Source organism: Aythya marila (assembly GCF_965140915.1).
Source record: "Aythya marila genome assembly, chromosome: 15".
Taxonomy (NCBI): Eukaryota; Metazoa; Chordata; class Aves; order Anseriformes; family Anatidae; genus Aythya; species Aythya marila.
Genome location: NC_139056.1, coordinates 8,140,848 through 8,166,461, shown reverse-complemented (window position 1 = coordinate 8,166,461; position 25,614 = coordinate 8,140,848). Strand labels below are relative to the sequence as shown.

The 25,614-nt window shown below is 38.3% G+C and overlaps 1 protein-coding gene across 3 annotated transcripts in view; it reads left to right on the top strand.

Annotated features, from left to right (window-relative positions):
* Window positions 1-25,614, top strand: part of MYH11 (myosin heavy chain 11) — a 62,509-nt gene that overhangs the window by 14,749 nt on the left and 22,146 nt on the right. For 2 of the 3 annotated variants that reach the window (XM_082772457.1, XM_082772459.1), the window contains exons 4-18: window positions 4,306-4,333; window positions 11,398-11,500; window positions 13,217-13,237; window positions 15,299-15,391; window positions 16,313-16,376; window positions 18,332-18,430; window positions 19,405-19,548; window positions 21,755-21,850; window positions 22,235-22,353; window positions 22,531-22,683; window positions 23,139-23,312; window positions 23,508-23,681; window positions 24,161-24,275; window positions 25,126-25,319; window positions 25,487-25,608. In XM_082772457.1, the coding sequence (XP_082628583.1) occupies window positions 4,306-4,333; window positions 11,398-11,500; window positions 13,217-13,237; window positions 15,299-15,391; window positions 16,313-16,376; window positions 18,332-18,430; window positions 19,405-19,548; window positions 21,755-21,850; window positions 22,235-22,353; window positions 22,531-22,683; window positions 23,139-23,312; window positions 23,508-23,681; window positions 24,161-24,275; window positions 25,126-25,319; window positions 25,487-25,608 (1,699 nt within the window). The remainder of the gene's footprint in view (window positions 1-4,305; window positions 4,334-11,397; window positions 11,501-13,216; window positions 13,238-15,298; window positions 15,392-16,312; window positions 16,377-18,331; window positions 18,431-19,404; window positions 19,549-21,754; window positions 21,851-22,234; window positions 22,354-22,530; window positions 22,684-23,138; window positions 23,313-23,507; window positions 23,682-24,160; window positions 24,276-25,125; window positions 25,320-25,486; window positions 25,609-25,614) is intronic. The other variant, XM_082772458.1, reaches the window with a different exon arrangement.

Below are 25,614 nucleotides of genomic sequence, written 5' to 3'. Positions count from 1 at the left end.
ACTAACTGCCTTTACAGACCAGCTAGCTTACTACTACTACACTTAGAGACTGTGATCATAAAAAAACACCCTATGCTTCTATACTCACCTCTCTCTCCTGTGTTATGGAGGCAGTAGCTTTCCAGGAGCGCAGCTGCTATACAACCCCCTCATTCCAACACTGTCAGCATTATTCTTCATGCAGTCATCACACAGAACTGTTCCAGGTTACCACCACCCCTTGCTTTTTGCTGGGATAGTTTTAAAGTGCATGCTAGCCTTGCTGCTGCATCATGCCTTCATGCAAGAGAGAGCAGTGCAGGGCAGGGAAGAGGAGCCAGAGGTGGTGGATGAATGGCTTCCTGCACCACTGCCAGCGTCAGTGGTGGCTGAGTTCAGACACTGGTCCAGTAAGGATGAGTAACTCTGCTGCCTTCTGCCATCTCCCCTGCAGGTGGCAAACAGCAAATGAGCAGTAAACAGCAAAAATGCAAAAGGTGAGGTTATGTAGCAGTAATAATAGATATAAAATGTTAATGTGGAAGATTAGGTTTTTATTAAGTGCTCTGGCAGTAAATGATATAGAGAAGACATACTGAGGCTTCCTGCAACTCAAAGAAACTTATCTATTTTCTGCAAAGCCATTTTTATGCAATGACTTTGTAAGCAAGCTAGAGTAAAAGATGGAAAAACAAACAACCTGGTAGTTACTGGGAGGTATGGGAGGGGAGCACAGTTCCCAAGGTCCTAGAAAAGGAGGCTGCTGTGAAAAGCCAGCTGTTTACTGTGTCCTTAGCAGGACTGTACAGAAATGTCCCCTTTAGGCAGTGTGGTTATTAACAAATGTAAAGAAGCAGTAAGCGAGTGTTGGAGCATGGCTTCAGTCTGTTTTTCCCTTTTATGGTAAAGCTGCCAACTTGCTGCTTCATTGTGATAAACCATCTGATTTTGTTTGTGATTAAGCAGAACTAGCTGGTCTATTGAGAACAGAGGGGCATATGATTCTTACAAGCAGACTGGAGGTGTTTGCTGAAAAAGTGAAGCAGAATCCAGAAAAAAAAAATTCAGTTGCAGGGTTAGGAAAGCTGGTGGCTTTTAGACTGTGAAGTATGTCTGTATACTGTTAGAGTTGAGGAGAAAACACAAAAATATCCAAAATGTCTAATATGGACATAGAGGGAGTATAGAAATACAGGATAGGATAGTCTTCCAGGTAGTATCAATCTTTCAAAAAAGAATTAACCAAAGAGATTTTGGAAGATAGCAAATATATTTTGATAGTTCGTAAACCCCAGAAATTATGCTTAAGCAGCTTTATTTTGTGAGTCATTTTCTCCTGATAAATCTACCCACATAAAGTTGCAGGCTCCCAAAACCAGCTACAATCCTTCCTACATAGAATAAAATATCCCAGAACAGAAATAGAAGCAATCAATCTGGAGAGTCCTGGAAAGTAAATGAGGCAGGTATTTGCAGATCATGACATAACAAATTAGGATCAGGTTTCCTGATATGTTCCATCCTTACCTTTGCAATTCGTTAAAACTTCTGAAGGCAATATAGCAATTTTGGGCATTCTCCCTCCATGAATGTGCATAGGTCAGTTGATTGGTGTGAGGTTTGATGCACAGCTCAGCAACATAGGGCTTAAAACTTCAGAATTCCATATGGCTGCCAAGTATACAAGATGTTTAAAAGGGCCAGTAACCAAGAAAGGAGCCTTTTCTCACTGCTCCCCCACAGAATTCTGCAAGAATGCCATGGGGCTGCTCACCTACAGGGAATGATCAAATCACACAGGTATGATCCCGGAAGCCATTTGGGATTACAAGAGGAAGCTGAAAACAAGCAAATAGTTTTCCTTTTCCCTCCAAGAATCCCAGTAGCCCTCAGGTTGCATATCTGATTTACACAGTGCTGCTTCACCAGAGGCATCCTTTCCTTCTTGGGCAGCAAGTAGACCTTGCCTCTGGCAGCACACCAAAGACTCACCCTTCTCTCCTTTTTCTTCTTATTCTGATTTGTTTCCACTACCTGAAAAAGGGCTGGGCTGTCTGAGTTTGAAGAAATTCAGTAACTCCTGCTTGGCTTGTATGGTCTGTTCACTGGCCCAGAGGGCACTTGGTGCAACTCCTGACCTTCCCATTCCTTTTTTCTTATATTTCAGCCAAGCTGCCCACATACACGCACTTGTGTGAGCTCCTGTGGTGGACCAGTTTATGAGACACCTTCAAGAGGGGTCTGTCACTTCCTAGGGATGAAAAGAGGGGCAGCAATGGGCAGTGAAGAGAAGTGAGAAAACACTTGGCTTGGAGGAAACTGATTTTTTCAAATGTTCCCTGAGCTCAGAATTTCCACTGGCAACTCTGTATCAAGGAGTCAATTTTGTTTTCTCTATGGTATTTATGAGTTTGTGATGTAATATCAATATATGCCCATGGTTTCTATTTACACAACAGTGTATTTTTAGCAAAATTCAACTGTGTTCTCACTTTTTTTTTAACCTAAGAGAAAGCCTAGCTCGGTATCTTGCAGCAAAAGGTAAACATGGATCACAGTTCTTCTTCTCCAAAATGTGTACGTGGAAGAGTCCTGCAATGTTGACTGCTGACAAATACCTCCAACAGCAATGAAATGATTCATTTTCCACCAATTTACTGACTAAAGTGGTAAAGTGGTACCATTTGCTGTGGGAGCGATCAATAAAGCAGTTAATGTTATAGCATCTGCTCAAACGTTACTGAAGAACTGGGACTAAATACAGTTGTTTAATACCAATCCAAACCAGAGCAGAAACCACTACTGCTTTTTCTAGGCTGGCTGTGGTCCAGGCAGCAATTACAACTTGAAAGCTTAATAGGTTGAATTTATCTCCATTATCTTTACACAATACAGAAAGCTTGTTTATCTTATGGCATTAATTACATACAGGGTCAGTGACAGGGGCAAGCAGCCATGCAGGTCATCCAACATGCTGAATAAAAAGAGGAAGGGGTTTGGGTCTTAACCTTTGCCCAGAGGCTTCCCTGGTCAAATGTGTGCTCTCCATCTGGTAAATATTACCCTCTGTACATGGCAGATTGAGGCAGCCTCACTCAAAGAAGGGCCAGCTTTCATGCCAGGACAGGTTCCTCAGAGCCTTGATCAAGTCTATCTGTAGCTATGTCCAAGGGTGGAGTTACCACACCTCTCTGGGCAACCTGTACCAGAGTTTGACCATTCCCATGCTGAAAAAAAGAGTTCTGCTTCAGAAGTGATCACAGTAGATGTGCTAGACACGCATCTTTCCGCAGAGGCAAACTGTAAAGCCTCCCCTTAACACAGACTTTTCAGTAGAGCTTTGGGAAATACTTTAGTGTTGTGGAGCACATTATGAAACTTCAGTGTGTTTTCACTGTCTATTACAGCCTAAGTTTAGCCTGATATCAGCCTTTTGGTAGAAAATTATGTGTAAAAGTTCTGAAGGTAAAAAGAAACTCTGACTCCAAATGCATGAACAGGGAGGTACATGGCAAGATTATGGAGCTATGATGTAATGCTAAAATGTGCTGCAGCATTGCAGCATATTGGTCTCTGCCACACAGAAACCTCTTAAATGTAATACACAGGAGAAATGGAAATTCTGGTTCACCTTTTTATAATTTTCTATCCAATATGTGTTTGATAATCCTCTTCATGGTAAAATATGAAGAATACTTATGTTCTTGCTGATAGGCTTTTGTAAAATATGTGAAGTATCTCATTTTGTCTCAGTCTTTGGAGGATACCTTACAGAAATTATCTGTCCTCTTGATAAAAAATTATCTCTAAATATGAAATAAAATACATTGAGTACATCATTCAGTTATTTGGACTGGTCTGCCTTCAAAATCTAAAGTTTTCCATAGCCACCTTCAAATATTTTAGTTTTTGATGCCTTATCTATCCAGACTTTGTCTGAAGTGGGCTGCTAGCCATACTTCATAAGCATAGTAAAAACTTGAGTTTCAGGCTTGAAATCATCAATTATAATCTTCTTATAGAGAGCCTGATCCTCTTGCTGTGCTCATTATAGATCATCTCTAATGGAATTTGCAAAAAATATTTTTGAACTATTAACCTTTTGTTCTTTTTTTTTTTTTTTTGTACAAAATATTTCCATTAGAGATGCTGATTTAAATATGAGGGCAAATTATGTAAGATCTGAACCCTGTACTTTTGACTAATCATGAATTGCCAGATTTTGGAAGGTCTAGACTGCTCAATGTAAGTCCTTATAAATATAACAGCTTCTGTCAGGACTTAGCCATTTTCCCTAGTTAATGGATTTTTTTTCTTTATTCACAGATCGAGAAGACCAGTCTATCCTGTGCACGTAAGTAAACTCAGCCATTTTAGTATACCTCAGTATTATCATGTCTTTCTATATTCAAAATCAATTCCTATTTTGATAGAACTATATATTCTCACCTTCAATGAGCTTGAACTCCAGTCTCAGTATAAAATTTACCTGTTGATGAAATAAGAAGCAGGTATCAATGTCATAGGAAGTTTCAGAGATTTAGAGCTTACAGCAACCAGTTGGAGACTGTAGTTGTAAAACTGTCTAGGGAGAACAGATCTTTAAGAGTTCCCTAAAGGAAACTGAGAAAACTGAGGAACACGGAGCATCCTGGGTATTTACTGAGCAGTTTTTAATTTTTAAGTGTTGGTAGCTTACCAACATATCCTAAATCAGTTGTTATAAAAAATGTGATCCTTAAGTTTATGTCGTTTTGTACTGTTTGCATGTAGTGCAACTAGAACAACCATGACCTGGCATCTCCCTGCTGGCACAGCCCATCTGTGTGCAAGGCCATGGCGCACTGGCTAAGTGCACACAGCATGGGTTCAACCTTTCTGCAGTCTTGATACAATCACTTTAGGCAATAGTGAAATAGCAGCTAAGCCAGCCCTGTTCTGAAAGCCCTTATTTTTCTGAGTCCTGGATTGCCGAAGGCCTCCTCTTTGAGTTTTGGCCTGCCAGCACTCAGACGGTGCCACATTGTGGGAGCAGCTGTTGTACCATGGGTCAGGCAAAGATTTTAATGTAATAAGGCTTGCTGTGCACAACTTACTGCTCCTCAAAATCCCCTCCTAGGTTTATCATTCATAGCCACTTCTACAAAACACTCAGGCTGTTTAATTGGATGGGGATCTTCTATCTGACCTGCAATTTTGACCATGTCTGCATTTCTCTATGGCTAGTCAGTTGGCTTTGTTACTTAAATGCCATCGAGAATGCTTTTGACTTAATTTTGTGTTTGTTGTATTAGGCATCTTCCAGTTCTGCCAATCAAAGGTAGGAGTTGATTCATGTGAAAACAAATTCTTGTTTGCAGAAGATGGCATGCACATTGTTTATAGCAGGATCTTGCTGTGATGCTGTAGTCTGCCCTATATTTCAAATACACATCATAACCCCAAACTGAATTTGTTTTGGGAGGTCATCCCTAAAAGTGTGGCTACTGACTGACTGAATATTTATACTACAGTTTTTAAAAAGTAGTGCTACTGATCACCAGCCATACAGGTATTTGTGAGTGCCACTGATAACTTGAACAAATTAATCATTTAGGAAGTAGAAATCACATACTGTACAGAGTACCTTAAAGGCTAGCATAGCTCTGACCTCACTTGTGACCAGATTTCATTACATGACAGTATATCAGTCAAGAATCTGCCCAAAAATACATGAAAACCAATACCAAATCTAAAATTGATGCAAAGATAAAATAAAAATTCCCATCACACTTTTCCCAGGATGAAACATGTCATGGTAATGAAGACTAATTTGCGATATGCATTTCCTCCTTCTATTTCTGTACTTTAGTTTATTTTTCCATTAGTAACTCTTCAGATCTTCTTTTAACCTCGGAATATAATTTTTTTTAAGAAACAACTTTCTTCGGCAAACCCATGTCTTTTTGTTAATGAATATCCTTTAAAGATTCTAATTCTGACAGCTACCATATGTAGTGAATACAAGAATACCTTTTATTTCCTTCTAGAAGCTGGAAACATTACGTGTTTCACCCCACTAAGGCATAGAGAGAGTGAAATGTCTTTCCCATTTTGAAAACAGCCACATTTGGAATAACTGCTGTATATTGGATGGGCACCATGACCCATAGATTGAAACATTGCTGTCACTGGTCTTTTAGATCAAGATTAGTCAAGCTAAAATCATCGTATATAGCTTTAACGACTACTTGTTTATCATCCTTTTTGGCCTTATTTGGCTGTACAGAAACAAGAAAGTTCACTTGGATTTCAGCTGGGCAGTGTTCAAGCACAAACAATTCACATTACTTTATAATTGCTAAAAATTCTAAGAAATTATCTTTTCCCCTAAAAAATAAAACAACAGCTGAAGACCTACCTCATGGCACTGATCAGCTGGGATCTTTTCTTTAAATAGCTGTAGACTCAAGCTTTCCAAAGCCTGCTACCTAAATTGTTAAAAATGTAGCTATAAGGATTATCATATAATTATCATAACATAACGTAGCGTATGCTTCTGCACTAAGGGTATGAAATCTCATTATTCTGTATGTCTGGAAATCCAGGTAGTTAATGCTTGTCCATCTTTGTGTTTCAGTCCCCACACTGCTTTGGGCAGCCTCCTCTCCTCTGCCTGCCTCTTGGGATTCCGTGAAATCCCCTGCTGTAGTCTCTCCTCTTTGATATCTGACTTGGCCATGAAGTATTCTGAACTTACTCTTGCAAAGACCATGCTGAGGGCCTGGATGCTGTGGACCAGAACATTAGGTGTTGCTGAAGGGAAAAAAAAAAAATAGGAATAACTATCCAGTCACTCGGGGACCTGAGCAGCCTTAGTGCATCAGCAACTAAACAATGGCCAGTGAAGAGGCTTGTGACTTTTCAAATTTCTTCCAACTTAAGGCACCAGCTCTCAAAGGAGAGCTCTGGCCTTTATGTTTTGATTTCTAAAGATACAAGTGGATGCTGATGGAACTTTTAGAAGTTTTTTTTTTTTTTTTTTTCTCTAAAAATGCCACAGGTGCTCATTTGCATAGCTAAGCACATAAATGCTTTAAAGATCTGCTCTTACACCTGTCTGATCTTGGAGTTACCATATTTTAACTACTTCCTGAAAAGAGAGGGTAGAATATTGTTTTCTGGAAAGCAGATGTGGCTAAAAGTATCAGGGTATGAGCCTTAATTAAACAAAAATTGGCCTTGAATGAATGAGGAAAAAAATCTGATCAAAACTTTAAGCGTAGGGGATATGTGAAGACTAAGAAAACAAATGTTTGTTAAACACTAGATTTGTACATGTAATCAAATAGTTTTTCATTAGCTTTTACTTTTTTTTTTTTTTTATGCACTCACTTTATTTGATTAGCCTGTATCAAAACATATGGTAGCAAGGTACTGATTCCACTTAATTTGGCATAGTAACATCCAAAATACTGAGTAAGGCAGAGACCATCCTGCCATTTCGTCCTTCCTCTTTCTTTATGGGCAAACTGTCCAGAGCCTTGCCTGGCCCTGTGACCCCCACCTGCTTTCTCCCCTGGCACGTGCCAGGAAGCAGAGCCACCCAGGACATCCTCCAGACTGCAAAGTCCTGTAAGGCAAAGCCTCCTCCACAAAAGAGTTAAACTCTTCTTTCCCAGCCCACTAAATCTCAAAGGCTGGAGCTGGCACGCATTGCTGCCTGGCCCTTCTCCCACATGGTTATCTTGTGTAGCTTTAGACCCGAGGTGGAGCTCGGTGCCAAAACAGCTTGGCCTCCTTTGGGAATTTTTTTATAAGCAAACTAGGAGGATCAGTGGGTTGGCTTCTGAGCGAGGTCTCTGGGGGGATTCAGCTGGTTTAGGACAAAGATTTTCGTTATCTTTGCACATCTCATACCACAGCCTGCCAAGCCCTAATGTGATTTGGAGCACCTCATTGACTGCTCTGTGCACAGAGGCTTCCTGCAGTGCCAGGGTAGCCAGATTAAGGGATGTGTGAATGGTCAATTTTGTGGTTCATTGCTTGATGAAACAAATGCTGAAAATAAATCCTGCCGTAACTTTTTAGATGTTTCCAAAAGCAGAATTAAACTAAGTCTTATATCATAATATTAATATAGAAAGCTCTCAAGTTTTCAACAAAATATCCACTTCTGAAAATATTTTTTCCCTGTTATGCCCAAACATTCAGTAGTCCTAGCTACACACCAGGCTCACCCCACACCAGTGGGGCCAGCTTCCCACTCTCAGCTTGTACTAATTTGGAAACCTATTTGAACTACGATAATTTTCATGTAAGGCGAAGGCAATGGAGTCATGGAGGATTTAGTAGCTTGTATAGCACAAAAAACTGTTATGGCTGAGCACTATATGGGGGATTATGTACTTTAAATCCTTTACAGAGTTCCGAAAACAATGCCTGGCAAGAAACAAAGGGGGAATAAATTTAAGCTATGCCACACAATTGGAGTTTTTTTGTTTGTTTGTTTGTTTTTTATCTGAGCAAGCCTGTAAGCCTAGTGAACTTTTTTACTCTGGGGAAGGAAGGCAGTTTCTTGGAAGGAAAATAGGTATTGGAAGCAGATTAAATACTGCTATTGAACTGATCACAACTGAGCAATAGGAACTGCTTTTGCTGTTACTTTTTGTTTATTTGTTAGATTGCATTGCCCACCTGAGCTGGTTGCAAAGAACTGCTCTGGCAATAAATGTGCTGCCTCTGTATGGCAGGCAACAAGAATGACTTTAGATATTTCCGTTAAACAAATGATAGGTCTGCTTCCAAAAGATGATGATTAGGACAGTGGTTAACAGAGTTTGCATGGTGAACTTCCCATTCGGAATATGATTTGGGATAAAAGACTGAGGAAAATACGCACTCAGAAGATGCCTCCTGGGAGGAACCCCACTGTTTATGGTTCATGCCAAAATCACTGCTTGCAAGAAAAAGGCCAGTCTTTAACAATTGAATCACTGAGAATGAAGAGAGCATGCCAATTTTTAAACAGGTGGGATTCTGCATGCCATTTCACAATAAAAGTTGCTTCTGCCATCCCAGAAATTATGGTACTGCAAGAAAGATGCAGAGGAAAAAACAGCATGACTGATTCTGCTACAGCTCAATAGTTCTAGGAAGTTTCATTCGCCTATGAAGGGAGCTGAGAGTCACATGCTCTCCTTCTCCTGGGTCTTTTCCCTTGTAAGCTTCTTGATTTGAATCATTGAACCTGATTTAGCTATTCCTCCTCATTACTTAGTTTTCAAACACATGGTATTTTATCACTGAGATGAAGTCTAGACCTTGTCATACAGCTCTGATGCATCCTTCAGAGTAATGTTGTTTAATTAATACTTGCTTATCAAACCTGTGTGTTGCCAAGGACATTTAAAAATGATCTGATGTGCTGAAAAATTAGAAGTGTTCATCAACTATGGCCGTGATTCTTCATTACTTAATGACCTTAGAGATTTTTTTCTTCCTTGCAGCTGTTGAGATCCTGTCTGTTTTCCATTTTGTTTTGAAGCATTTCCATTTCACGTTGAAGAATTGTTTACTGTCCACTTCAAAAGGAAGTTAAAGCCTCAAAGAGTAGTTGCAGAAAATAGGAAAACCCTCAGCTCATGCAGGAGCAGAGAGTTAAGGAAAGCAAGCACAGAACAAAATGTTAAGCAACTTTAACATTGCAGTATGGTAGGATAATTACAAGTGAAATGATGCCTTATATGGTAATACTCACAGGGATTCAGGGAAAGCCAAATGATGGGCACTCTTGCCCTGGGAATGCAAAGGAAATGCAATGCATGTAGTGATGAACTACAAATAACCTTTAATAAAATAGAATAGTTCAAAGTCTAGGGTTTGTTTGAAGAAAGTTTTTACTTTTATTCCAGAGTACCAAAGTTGCAAGGTAAATTTATTTGAAAACTTAGTATGCCTGTGTTTTCAAATTGGTGTGCTTAGTTTGGAATAGTTCCCAGGACACTTAATTTTTATCAATAAAACATGGAAATGTTTTAGCACTGAAGTCCAGGCAGGGATGAATCCAACCTCTAAACTGCACAAATTACCCCAGGTCTGGTGATAAGGAACATATTTGTCTCAATTAGTTCTGGTTAAAACTATAAAAGCCAGAAGAAACACTTCTCATCATGTGTACCTTGGGCAGGAATTGTTTCTGGTTTCCTAATGTTTACATCAATGTCATCCTGTCTTTAAAGTCCTGCCTTGCACTTACTCATATTTTTTACGTCCATTTTTCACTGGTCCCTTGGTAGGGAAAATTAACTCCTCTATTTCCTAATTAGGAAAAGCAGCAGAACTGCAATGGATCTGGCTAAATAGTTTCAGCTTCAAAAGAGTTGACAAATATCCATAGGACTTTTATATGTATTGTTCCTTTTATTTTTTAAATCCACTTAGATTCAAACCCAAAGAAAGAGATGTCCAACTTACATGTAGACTCACAGCACTAGCTTGATAGAGCTGAAAGAACTTACTACATCCACACCCACTGTAACGCCCTTTCTGACTGCTGAGGCAGAACAAGATAAAAACATTTTAGTCCATATAATCATCAAAGCCAAAGATATCTAGAAGAAGTGCAAAGATGAAATGTGAACGAGAGAGACAAGTAGGCTGGAAATGGTTTTACTTCTGAGAAAATACTGTAAATTTGGTCCTTGTACTTAGAAAACTAGCATTTTACTGTAAGAGAAGGCTTAAGAGTTGTAAATAAACTTAACTCCAGAAATCCTCTGGGAGGTAGAAAGTTAATACCACCTTCCTGCTTCCCAAGAGATACTGCACAGAGCACAGCCACGATGACGCTTCTGCTGGTCAGAAATGTCCCCACATTAAGTTCCCTGCTACCTGGTTAGTTGGGAGAACTCCAGCAGTGTCAACTCTGGTATTACAGAGGTCAAGGAAAGTCTGAAGATCATGGAGATCAGATAAGGCAGTATAATTCCCTTATTCTACAGCATTGATATAACTGTTTGCTTTAATGCCTGTGTTTCTGATGAGAAAACTGTTGGATTACTGTTGATGGTTTTTCTTATTCTTGTACCACATTATACTTAATGTTGCATTTTTTTGGGGTCTTAAAATATGAACAGACTCCCTGCCAGCCCCAGTTCTCATAAATGTTTAGATACTGCCAAAGCAAAATGAAGCGCTGTAAAGAAGTGCTTTAGAATTGCCTTACGTGGCCCAATGTCCAGTCAAAATACTAATGGGACAGAGATAGAGCTCTGATACCATGTTCTGTGCATGCTGAAATCAAGTGGGTTTGGAGAGACCATGTTCAGGGATAAATACTGAGCCACGCAGTTTCCAGTCTTGTTTTTATACAACAAACTCATCAAATGGCAGGAGTCCACCAGTTACCTTCTTTTGTTTTATTTTCTTTTCCCTCAGAGGTGAATCTGGTGCCGGCAAGACAGAAAATACCAAAAAGGTCATTCAGTACCTGGCTGTTGTTGCTTCATCACATAAGGGCAAAAAGGACACCAGCATCACTGTAAGTGAGCTTTTCTGTATTCAACTCTCCTTTGAGCCTGTTAGGACTGTACCAAGCTGATTGCTAACAGCAAGTCAATGTCTGTGGCTTGCCAAGTAGTTGACATATTAAGAGTACACAATTATGTCACAGCTCTATGTTTATGGAAAAAAAAAACTTTTGACACCCTGTTAGGCATCAAATCAGAATGTACTTTCCTAGAAGAGAAATATTCATAGCTTTCTATATGCATAGTACTTATTTATATCCTAACATGAAGGCCTTGAAGTCTGCAAGGTCCTTATTTTACCCTTGGCCACTGGCAAATAAGAACTTTAGGAAAACCTTTAACTAAAACATCATCCATCTGCATTACAAAAATGTATATAAACTTTTAGACTTCTGAAGTGTTGATTGGATTTGTTAGCACACAATTTTTTTATGAACTAGCAAAAAGTTTCAATATAAAAACTATCGTTTCTTTTTAGGGTGTTGACACAGAACAATTTTGAAAGGCACATTTTCTATAAAGTACTTTGTTGCTTCAAAATTTGTAATAATTTTGCCTTAGTGATTAAAGTTCAACGTTTGCTCTGAACCATAAGAGCTTATGTCTACCCAGTTCTCTGAAATCATTGGTGTGGCTGAGGCTCTCACCTTTACTGCAACATTAATGCAACTCGAGGTCCTATGTCATTTCAGTCATTTCCAGCCCTTTTTATGTTACTCAAAAATTTCTGGGGAAAAAACAAAAAAAAAGGTATCAATCAATTTTTATGACAAAACAGGCTTAATTCAGGAAGACATTCCAGTGCATCCCAAAGGCAAGACTGGATCCAAAATAAGGAATTAATAGAGTAGTGAAAAACAAAGTAAAAATCTTATGACCACACCTGTGCTGGGACTTGCCTATCCTGTATGCCTGAGGATAGAGGACTCCAGAGCACACAGCCTGGCCTTTTCTACCATGAGTAATTGTTGTTTACATACAGCGTATTCTGTTTCAGGGCAAGGGAGGGAGTAGATGTCCCTTAGGGCAGTATTTTCTAGAAATCTGTGATTCAAGTTGGTGGAAACAGTCCAAGACCAAGGGCATAGTTTTCCTTTGTTGAATATTTATGAAAAAAAACTTATTTCATCCTGCCGAGTCCTTCTCAGTGGCTGGGGGAAATGAACTTGTGGTTTCAGGGCCATTCCTAATGGGCATGTAACTGTAGTTGCTGCTGACTCCCCTGGGGAACTACATGAGTCTCAGGATCAAACTGGCTCTGAGAGAGACCTGAAGGCAAATATCCACCAGATGGGGGCTGAGAGAAAGTCTAAATTATTCTATAACATGTTGACAAATAGTAATTCAGTGACTGGGACTACTAACATGGTAATTTCAGTCATTAAAAAAATAATGAAGAGCAAGATGCCTCCATTGCACCAGAAAAGAACTGGGGATTTACCCTAAAAATAACTGTCCTTATCTGGTCCTGGGAGACTGACCTGGGACTGGATCCATATCCCATCCCTTCGCTTCAGGTTGTTTTTTTTCTTCAGTTAAAATACTCTATACATATTACTTGCATTTGTACTCTTGGTATGTCTGCAATAGATTTTTGTTTGTTTGTTTTTCTGGTTTATTTGCATGGAAACTGTGTATTGGTTATTTTAATACAGGAAAAACAATAAAAATGTCTGTGTAATGGAAATGATACTGACACTTGTTTTATACCACATTATTCAATACAGCAAGGTCCATCTTTTTCTTACGTGAGTAACTTAGACTGTTTGATGTGTGTTTAAGGCACTGAGTGTAGATCTGCATGCTATTGTTGCACCTCAAAAATTCAAGAGAGATTTTGTTGAAATATGTTGTATGATAAGATGAAAGCAACAATAGCGCCAAATGCTCTCACAAATCAACCCTAACTGTGTCAGGCTCCATGGTAAAGAATGAGGTCTGACACAGGCAGGGTCATCTCTCAAATATCACTCTCTCCTATACGTGTGTGTTCAAATTACCGTAGTTTGAATGAAATTTCCCACGTTCCTGAAAGAGCCACTCAGCCTGAAATTGAGCAATCTGATTTCTGAATGAAAATACCTAAATGCTTTCCATGCTTCAGGTTGAACTTTCTAGGACTGTTGTGAAATAATTCCTAAACCTCACCGTGTTTGATTGATTTGTTTGGCTGCATGCTTTCCATTTGATATTGCTTTCAATGACATTTTCATGTAACTGTAAAGAATTGTTCACATCTGCAAAAGTTAGCATGCTCCTAGCTTGCCGCTATGATGTATAACAGAGCAATTCCCACTGCAGTGTGTAACTGCAGGTATGTTATGCAGTTTCTTACAGGCCCCTGGGGCCTCCTATGTTGTGGTGTGACATAGAGCATACCAGTGCTTTAGGAATACAGGCAGGTTTGCTGGCTTCTTTTTGTTTGTATGCCAGGTATATGGATTTTTTTTTTATTACCCCTTTTTCCCCTTATTCTGACTGCTGTTTCAAATTTTTACTACAACAAAGTTTTGCCCCTTAGTTAATTTATTACTTCATTTGACAAGCTCTCTGTAAAAGTAAAAAAATAAGACTTAATTGCTGGCCCAGGCAACTCTGTGTAGTTCAGTGGACTTGCTTTATGCCTTAGTTCTTAAAAGAACTATGCTTGGGAGGGTGCTCATTCTCCCATTCTCCCATCTCCCATCTCCCATGACCATGCAGGTAACCTTAGCCATTTGTTAACAAACTATTGTTGTCTTTTTTTTAACTACATTTTTGAGGTAGTCCCATCATTCCCACGTAAGTTATAAGCATTCGGAAATGGCATTTAGAAGGTTACCAGTTTTGCGCACTGACTGGGAAAGAGCTGTCATTTTCCAAATTATTGCCTCTATATTCAACCTAAACATTGATTTTTTTTTTTCATTAGAATGATTTAAATGCTATCATATTATCTATCAAGGAGTTTTTCTGGATGTTATTTAGCTTGAGTTATTTAAAATGAGATAATCTTACTGCAGAATAGTACTCAAACAGGATGACAAGAAGCAAACGTGTAAGTAACTTCATAGTCCAGACCTGAATGAAAAATTAAAAAAATAAAGTCATAAGCAAAGTATTTTTTCAACTTCACTGGTTTGTTTAGAAATAGGAGTATTAAATGCATGCTCATTTCATTGCATGTTTTGTTTCATTAGCAATTACCAAGCACAATTAACAACATAATACAAGTTTTGTGTGTTTGCATGAGAATTCATTATCCTAGTTTGAAATAAATCAGTGCATTTCCATATTTAACCTAAATAGCCTTGCATGGATCATTATTAATAGACTTGGTGAAATCTGCTTTGTAGCTTTGTGCCGCATTACATTAAAATGATTCTCGGCAAGTTATTCTAATTATGTTGTCATTTGCTAGCAAAGGATCTCAATAAACTAACTTGAAGAAGATATGCTAGAGGTTCCTTTAAGAATATCCCTTTAAAAAACGACATTGAACTGAAAAAAAAAATATACATATATTTGACACCGAATGACCCTTTTTTTAAAGAAAGGCCTGTCATGATGCTAAACAGATTAATAGACTTTGATCTGTCAGAGGCAACAGGACTGGAAATGGGTCATGTATACAGGACAGCAATCAACTGCACAAATATATAAACACAAAGATTAACAGAGAATGAAAACAAATCCACATGAAGTGGAGTATTCAGCAAAAATTTAGAGACTTAAATTATCTTTCTCCACATTTTTCTCCAGTGTACATGTGCTGTTTTTAATTAAGTAATTATAAAGTTTAGGGTTAACTGAGTCTGAATGAATTTTAGGGTGAGCTGGAAAAACAGCTTCTACAGGCAAACCCTATTCTTGAAGCTTTTGGAAATGCCAAAACCGTGAAGAATGACAACTCCTCCAGATTCGTAAGTAGGAGAAATCCAGTTGGGTCTACGTTGTGGGGAGCTACAGCATCTTTTAAAACAGAATGGACAAACAGTGGCCCTCTTGTCATCAATGTTTCTGTCTAAAGAGCTTCTCCAAACTAATCCCTAACAAACACTGTTTAGAATTCCTCTCTGAAATGGGAATTTGGCCTTATACAAGACTAAAAATCAAGCTCAGACTTGACGGTGCCATTGTACTTTCACAATTTAGTGGTCTATAAGTGGGCCATGCAGAGTCAACTTCTGCTCCAGGACATATCCTCCTCCAGAAATCTGTAAATGAAACCTGTACTTTGTTTTCCTTTGCACCACTGTTGAGCATGCATCTTTTTGGAAGGTGTGACTGTCATTGAACAAGAGTTAATGTGTTAAATGAAAGACTACAAGGGAAAACAAGAAAGCAGTCATACAGATTGAAGTTGGAATAATAGTAGCTGGGGACTGCCACTATTTGATGCCCCTTTTAGCTGGGAGTGTTGGCAGATGCCTGTTTTCCCTTCAGGTATTCTGCTCCTACTGCTGCTGATTCCCTGCAGAGTCTGGGGATCCCTCAGCAGAGGGAGTTAGACAGACCTAATGCTATTCCCTAATTGCCCTAATGGAAATCAAAGTATAAAATAGACACTGGCATAGTCAGCTTCCACAGCCTGTTCCACTAGGGAGAATTTCATTCCCTCTAAGTACATGAACAAAACGTGGGAGCAAATCTCCACAGTGAGAATGTCTGAGAAGGTCACTTCATTTCAGTCTTTTCCATAGGTTGTCCTAGTAGGTGGGAATTGAGCATGTTATTCTTAAGAAGATAACATATATGTACCACTAAACAGGCTAAATGCTACTGTTGTAAAATCCAACATACCTGAAAAAACAGCCCAACCTAGGTCTTCTTTTCCTTCACAGGGCAAATTCATCCGCATCAACTTTGATGTGACAGGCTACATTGTCGGAGCAAACATAGAGACTTGTATCCTTTTCCATGAGCTGCACTGAAAGCTAACTAGGGTTAGCAGAAGGAAGAAAGATAAACAAGCTCCATTGCATGTCTAAGAAAGGCAAATATCACCGAGGCTGTTATAAACAAAGATGGAGGGAAGTGGCTCCATTTACGCTGCTACTAGCTTCTCAGTTTGTCTTACTCTCATGTTTACATTTTCAGGTCTGTTTTCTCAGCTATAGGAAAGTATGCTATTCCCCATATACAGCTTCAGAAAATTGAGGCAACATACCTGCATAAAGCAATGGGAGGGGACTTAAGAGCAGATTTTCAGTAACACAACAGGGCAAGAAGATTGATTTGTGGTTGAGGTTGTATGTGATTTTGAGAGCTATGCAGTCTTTTTGTTTCACATTGGTGTGATCCTACATGGGTCTCTCTGGTTCCCTGTCATCTGGGCTTCCAGCTGTATAAAAAGATTTGAAACTTTCCTGTTTCTCAGCAGTGCTGTTACACTTTGAAAAAACACTGAATGCTTGGCATTATCACTACAGCATACCCAGGATGTCCTGGAATGTATCCCAGTTCTCAAGTTCAGGTTTAGCACTCCGGCAAAGGAAAGGTTATGTATGTTGTGCTGGGATAGATGGATTCCAAGAAAAAGCATTGAGAATAACCTGCTAAGGGAGAATTCCATGTGATACCTGGTAAAACAGCTTTACAGTCTACATGTATGTCTGGAGGATTGAAAGATCACCTTAATAAAAGTAATATACCTTTATCTTCCATCCCTCTAGGGCCTTCATAATAATAAAGACAAAAGAAACAGAAAAAGCCAAAGAACCTTTGGATGCCCTACAGTTCTTCTTCCTTTGTCAAGCTAAGGGAGAGTTTACCCTGAATCTGCTTCAATCTTTACAGATTTTGTTAAATCACCATAGTAATAAATTACTTTTCTGGGAACTCGCACTACTTTAGTGAAACTAATAATTTGCTGGTGCTGATGCCCCAGATAGCATCAAGAACTAGATATTTTCAGAGCACTTGTCTTCTCTGGGTACTAAATACTGTCCTGCTGTTTCAAGTGATGCACTCAGAGCAGTGTTCTACATGTAAATAACTTTGGTGATTTTATTTTTTCAGGACCATAGTAAAAACATTTCAGATAATTTCAACTGAGCCTGACTTTGCTTGCCAAGAACTGTTGCCTCTTTCCTTGGTTATGTTTATGAGATGGCATGTTTTAATGAATGGGTATGTAGCTAGATTCCTCAGTGCTGCATTGCTCATATTTGCATAGAGGAGCTGCTTGCTGCAAAAAATGAAGATAAAGAAAATTGCAGTTATAAGGAAGTACCCTATCTCTTAGGTGGCACAGCAAACAGTTTATCTTTCTGCTCTTATTTTGACAACTGATCTTCAGAAAAAAAGGGGTTTTAATTTTTCCAGTCTTAACTGAAGTTTTATCTATAGCAATATAGCATTTAAAGAATGAATCATTGATTGATGTCAAAATACTTACGCTATCATCAACTTAATTTTTAATATTTTAGATAGTCATAAAAATGGACAATAAATAAAGTTTACTTTCTTTGCTTTGATACCTACAACAATGGCCCCAAGAACTTTTTTCTAGCAGCCCTACCTTATGGTGATTCATATTTGTACTTCATTCTAAAAGTGATGTGAACGGTACTATCAATACCATTTTTATATGTTTAATTTCAGAATGCATTTATGACAATTGTAGTGCTTACAATCATGATTATCAGCATTTACTGTACAACAAGAGGTGGGAAATTGATTTACTCCTTGTGGTGTGAATTATACCAGTATTAGTGCCACAGAATTAGGCTCAAATTCATGTTAGACAAGCTCGTGGCAAATATTTCAACAATGCTATTGATGGTTCTAAGGCTGATGACACAATTAAGGAAGGACTGGAATATGTTATTGATTTTTTTTTTAACATACTTGACAAACAGATTTGCTTGAAAAATCCCGTGCTATTCGTCAGGCTAAAGATGAGCGAACATTTCATATCTTTTACTATTTGATTGCTGGAGCTTCTGAACAAATGAGAAGTAAGTTACCTGATAACAATTCTTACATCTCATTAAACCACCTAAAAAAAAGGCTTACTTAAGTAATCTATCTTAATTTCTTTAATCGAATGTCATTCAGTACTTTTGATAAACAGCCATAGAAATAATTCTCTCAAGTAAACTGTAAAAAAGCTTCAGTTGGTGTATATCTGTTTGAGTCAGGTGGTTTGCAGTTTATAAGATGTTTCAACTTACAGGAAATGAAAACTCATTGAAAGCCAATCTTGAACGTTATCAAAATGAACAAGGAAGAGCTGTTCATTATTTTTTTTACACAAAAGAAATTGGGGTTCCCAGTAAAATTATTGGCTAGCAGTTTTACAGTCGATTAAGAGAATGTCTTTCTCACAGCACATGATTTTAAAAAAGGGGATTCAATGTAATGTGTTGGAACACCATGGTTTAAATACAGCATCTTTCCCTCCATTACTGGTTGCCAAATTATGCATAAAGCAATGCATAATTTTGTATTTTCCCTGGTATTTATGCTCCTTACCTAAGAATCTGTTGCTGGCCACAGTATGGGCTGAAAACATTTTTGATTTGCACCCCTGTGGTTGTAACCTGGTTCCATTCTTATTATTAGCTAGTATGAATCTCCAGGTCTAGAATACAAAGTGAGGTGTAATTCTGACTAGGTTACACACAGAATTAAATTAAAAATTTATGGGAAGAATTGCTCTGATTTTTTGCATGGGGTGCAAAATTCCACTGAGGGACAGAGACATTCCCTCATTACTAATAAAAATTTGAAACTTAAAGCAATCAAACTTGCTAAATGATGTGTTATTTTGAAAATATTTGTCCGCCATAAAATCCTAAGATGCTCATACAAGCAGAATCTTCCTTTGGTGAAAACATCATTTTTTTTGTTGTTGTTCTTTGGGAGAACCCATGAACTAACAGCATTAGGCTGACATACTTAACTCATGCTTTTCTTCTTTGTCTTTTAGATGATCTGTTGCTGGAAGGCTTCAACAACTATACCTTTCTCTCTAATGGTCACGTGCCTATTCCTGCTCAACAAGATGATGAAATGTTCCAGGAGACCTTGGAAGCCATGAAAATTATGGGCTTTACTGAGGAGGAACAGACAGGTGAGAACTGTTAGCAAGATTGCATTGAAGGTATACATCTGTAAGTGACACAATATACAGATGCAAATTCACACCAGTTAATTTTGTCTAGAGTAACCACCTTGCAAAATATGCACATAAAGTAAGGTTTGTGATCTTGCACGAAACACAAAGTGGAGGATTCTGAATCTACTCATGTTGTTTAACCTCTTTGCCTCTTATTTCCCTTGAGTAAAACTAGTACCAATCAACTGTTAACCTAGCTACTGTTTCTAGGAAGTCCGCTGTGAATTAGAGCACCAAGATTTTCCTCTTTCTCCCCTTCCCAGGATGTATTAGATGCATTAAACCATAGACGTCTCATGGAAAGGAAAGCCATCTCAACCATGGATCTGTTTCTTCCTCACATGAAGCTTTAGATTGGAACTCAGTTCTGTGTGTTCAGGAGTTTGTAAACCTTTGTTTAAACAGGGTGATGCTTTGAGAAGTCTTGTATGAGGAGATATTCACAAGGAGACCTTGCAAGGAGATCTAATTATGATCTCACTGCTTTTAGGTTGTTGTTAGAAAAGATATCTTAAAAAATATCACAACAGTGCCATACCTTTTCCCATTGCTGCAGTAGGTACTGTTAAGAACCAAAGAAACCAATAGTGAAAACCCTTTGCATACTGCCTCCTTCAGACATTTATACTGGCAGCACTTGCTCTGAACAAAGTTAAAAAAATATTGAAGTTACCATCTATATTGGAAAATAAAGAGTATACATCATCAAAAAGTAGTTATCTCTGTGATGCACAGAACAACTGGTGATGTGCAGGGCGACTATATGTAGTAATGTAGTGGGGAATTAAAATAATTATAACAATATTTTGCTTATTCTTTTTGTTTGTTTGTTTGTTTTTCTTATTCTTTTAAGTCTTATAAATTCAGCAGACCTACTTGTAGAAGGAACATGACATGCACTAACCATTCTAATGACTGTTTTTTTCAGAACTTTTCAATGAGTTAAATGAAAAAGTTACAAAATATTACAAATTTTTTTTGAAATACGTGGATCAGGCTCAAATAGCTCATATTCACTGTTTGGGAGAAAAGGGACATAAAAACAGACAGCAAGAACAAACAACTAAACTACCTTGACAATGTGGGCTTGCCAGAGACATCAAATATTTACCCCTCACAGTTACTAGGAGTCTGCAGGATTTTGTATCATGCTCATCAGCCTGAATGACCCATGGCTACAGTTGCCATGCCCCAAGTGACACCTGGTGGCAGAAACATTGTCATCCTATCTCTTGAGCCTTGGACCAGCTGCTGCAGCAGGAGCTAATCATCATCTCTCAGCCCTGCATCAGTGACTAAGGGTACCAAGAAAAAAATGTCTTGCCTTTCCGGACAGCCATGATAATCCCACTCCTTGTAAATTCTGATCATAGTACTGATGAAGACTGGTTCATTCTCCAGCCAGGGCATGTGCATTGGCATTGACAGCAGCATTTTCCAAAATATCAAAACGAGTATTACTGATTGAACCCCTTTCATTTCATGCTTTAAAATATAAGCCCATTAGGGCAGTATTATTCTCCCCTGTAAGTCTATCAAATGAACAAATTGATTAGATTAATATGGTCTCATCTATAACATAGCAGTAGATTTTACTACCTGAAGTAAGGCATCATCACACTTATACACATTTTAGTAAGCAAACATCAATTAGTTTTTTGTACTCCAGCGCTAATCCTGCAAAGACTTGTATGCATTTAGCTGTAGTTACATGAGTGAAAAACCACGTGTTCCTGCATAACTTGAGCTTCACAAGTGCCACACATTTTTGAAGCTGTTGGCAATTCATAGATATGTTTGATTTTAAAGACAGAGATACAGATTCTCCAGTGACCAAGTGGGAAAGATGTTACAGGCCACTCTAAGTAGAAGATGAATTCCTGAGACCTGGGGGTCTGCCTGGAGAACCAGCACAGCTTAACTTGGAGGGGCTGGTGTTCCCAGACTGTCCTGTTTACTCCACTGCATGAATTATCTGAGTGGCTCCTCAGTCAGCTCTCAAACTCTTGAAGTTTATAGAAGTCTTTTAAAGCAAACCTACATCTTTCCATAGAGATATAGACTACCACAGGAAATACAATGAACTTTTGTTATTGCAGAGAATAGAGCTTTCCAAATGCGTCATTCCATTCCTCATTTATTTTATCTGCTTATCTTACAGCTATATTGAGAGTTGTTTCATCTGTCCTACAGCTGGGTAATATTGTCTTCAAGAAGGAGAGAAACACTGATCAAGCTTCTATGCCTGACAATACTGGTATGATTTGTCATTTTAAAAATTGAGTAAAAATTAAAAAAAAAAAAAAAAAAAAAAAAAAAAAACAGCAGCTGAGTAAGCACTCTATCTGTATCTTTAATTTAATTGTAATTGCCTATATGCTTCACAGGTCTTTAAAGATATATTATGCCTGCGATTCATTCAATTATCACTAACTTTTCTGGTAACCCTGAATCCATAAACTGACAAACAGTGAATTTCTTGCTTGTATCATGAATAATATTTTTATTCTTGTGTGTACAACAGAGGAGCTTTTAAGGAAGATAAATTGCTTTGTATACTTGTTGGACTGCTTGTATTCACACTTACTGACCCACTAAGAGAAAATTTAATCTAAAATATAGTATCACTCTTTTATTCTAGCTGCGCAAAAAGTGTGTCACCTGATGGGAATTAATGTGACAGATTTCACAAGATCTATTCTAACCCCAAGAATCAAAGTAGGACGAGATGTTGTTCAGAAAGCTCAGACCAAAGAGCAGGTATCTACTTGCAGTCTTCTCAGCAATCTTTAAGATATTTTTCCTTTCTTCTTTTCTTTCTTACATCTTGTCTAAAGGGAAATGTCTGCTTCTTGTCTCCCTATTCATTATTCTTACTTAAATTAGCTGTTAATTGCATTTCATCTTTTATTTACACTTTGTTCTTCTTTTTTTCAGGCTGACTTTGCCATAGAGGCTTTGGCCAAGGCAAAATTCGAACGTCTTTTCCGTTGGATTCTAACGCGTGTAAACAAAGCTCTTGATAAAACAAAAAGACAAGGTGCTTCTTTCTTGGGCATTCTTGATATTGCTGGATTTGAGATTTTTGAGGTATGTGCTGTGAGATACAAGTTGGTTCAACTCCTTATCATCACACTGTAGTTTGGAATGCAAGATGACAAAAAAAATAAATTCAGAGCCACAAAAACAATATGTTTCTTTCAAGCTGGCTAGCTGCCCATGGCCAAGACAATCCTCACAACTACTCCACCTGGAAAGGTGCAGGGCTGGCAGCATTATCCTGCTGGGTGACTGTGGGACTCTCTGTTTAGAACCAAAGTCTGGTCTTTGTGGTTTATTAAACAGGTTCAATGCTGAGATTGACCACTTGTGAACTTACTGTAAATTTTTGAGACCTTAAATTAGAAAAATACAGATTCCTTGGTTTTAATTTCAGTAATCTTTAAAAAGAAATAGAAGGTAGAAAATTTCATCTTGTCATGTAAGTTCCCTCTTGCAGGTGTCTCTCTAACACTAGGAATTCAATTATTTTGTCTTCCTCACAGATCAATTCCTTTGAGCAGCTGTGCATCAATTACACTAATGAAAAACTTCAGCAGCTTTTCAACCACACTATGTTTATATTGGAGCAAGAGGAATATCAGCGTGAGGGCATCGAATGGAATTTCATTGACTTTGGCCTTGACCTGCAACCTTGCATTGAGCTAATTGAAAGACCGGTAAGATTATATCTCTATAGATGGGACACTTTGTAGGTTTCTTTGGGGTATTATCTGTCAGTACAATATGACGGCCATTTAAGATATTTCAGATTCTTGATGCCTGGCAGGATTAGTTACAAAGTAAAAAGAAGGTGGTGTTCTTTCTTTGTCTGTAGCTATGATGATATTGATTTGGTGTTGCTCACTTTGCAGACCAATCCTCCAGGTGTCCTGGCTCTGCTGGATGAAGAGTGCTGGTTCCCCAAAGCTACTGACACATCCTTTGTGGAAAAACTCATTACAGAGCAAGGCAACCATCCCAAATTCCAGAAGCCCAAGCAACTCAAGGATAAAACAGAATTCTGTATAATGCACTATGCAGGAAAGGTACTGGAGAGATTGAGCTATTTTGAATTATAGAACTTTGATACAGTGATGCTCAAACAGTAAAAACAGTCCAGTTCCCCTGTTGATAAGGCAGAGCTTTAGTAATATAATGTATGCATTAAGAGCTTTAATTACAACACATGTGGAGTAGAATTTGCAAAACATTCATGTTTCTTCTAAGATCACATGGAAACAAAAATAACCAGTACTGGGGTTTTTGAAAATCCTAATACTTTGGATTCCTTTCTAGCAAGCAGATTTTTAAAGGCAGGGTAGGTCCCCTGCCATGGGTATGTCTGCAAAAAAAAGCCCTTTAGATCTAAGTACATGCAAGAATAAATATTCAACTCAGCTCTTAACTATAAGCGTGCTTTTCACATTTTATTGTTTTGTGTCAGTCATTTTATTATTTTGTGTTCTTGGCCACTCCAGATTTCTGTATCAAAAACAGATTTTTGACCTGGTGTTGTTTCCTGCAGGTTACCTACAATGCAACTGCCTGGCTAACAAAGAACATGGATCCACTAAATGACAACGTGACTTCTCTGCTAAACCAGTCTTCAGACAAATTTGTGGCAGACCTTTGGAAAGATGGTATGAATTGCAACTCTAAATCAGTAATGTGGTTTAAAGGGAGAAAATTCTACCAGAACTATTCTGACAGCTATCCCTTACAAGCAGGAAACGAGTTTGAAACTAAGAATAGAAGAGATTGAACTAAGAAGCAAGAATAGCCTTTTTTTAAAGAAATATTTATGGAAAACATCACTAGATAGATTTAAGCACAACTAAAATAATTTCCTTACCTGACTTAATACAGCTGACTTAATACAGGTTATTGCTGTTTATGCTGTTTATTATTAATGACTGTGAGCAGTCCTTACCTTTGACACTCCTTTCCCAAAAGTCCCGCAGCAGTTCTCTTCAGCAACGTATAATCTCAGATTCCACCAGAAAAATGTCTGTGTACATATGAAAAATTTCTTTTTTAAAAAATTTCTATGGATCTGTAAGACATATATACTACACTATAGATACGTAACATCTGCAAATAAGCATGCATGCAAACTCCAGGAAGGTGGTTTGAAACCTTCAAGCTAGGCTCACTGATGTTTTTTTCTGGTTGGTAGGACACAAACCTACCAATGGGGATATTTTGCAGAACTGTCCTTTGTAGAGCAAACATAAAACAAAACATAAAATCTGTGTATTCCATTTTCCCATTCTATCACTAGTTTACAAAGCTCCTCATTTCAAGTTTGACGGAAGCGGACTATTTACCTAGAAGGATCTTCTAGTGCTTTTGTTAGGATGCTTCTGTTGCATCAAAAATAATTTGGTCCTCTTTTGCAAGTTGCACTTTAGCAATGGCAGTGACAGCTGTAATGCATGGTGAGGATAGTTTATATAAGCAATCCCGTTCACACTTCCTTTTATATTGCAGTGGACCGTATAGTTGGGCTGGACCAGATGGCCAAGATGACTGAAAGTTCACTGCCTAGTGCTTCAAAAACCAAGAAAGGCATGTTCCGTACTGTGGGCCAACTCTATAAGGAGCAGCTGACCAAACTGATGACCACCTTAAGGAATACCAATCCCAACTTTGTTCGCTGTATCATTCCAAATCATGAAAAAAGGGTAAATTTCAAATGCTCAGTTTTCAGAACCCTGGCACATTATGCATGCTGAGGTGCTCACTTTGTCAGCACATTACAGAAATTAATGATATCTTAAAACGTAGATGTTTGAAGTAACATCTTTGTATATTTCAACTGTGCTAAGAATACTTCTCATTCCCTTTTCAGGCTGGCAAACTTGATGCCCATTTAGTGCTGGAGCAGTTGCGCTGTAATGGTGTCTTGGAAGGTATTCGTATCTGCCGACAGGGATTCCCCAACAGGATCGTCTTCCAGGAGTTCCGTCAGCGGTAGGA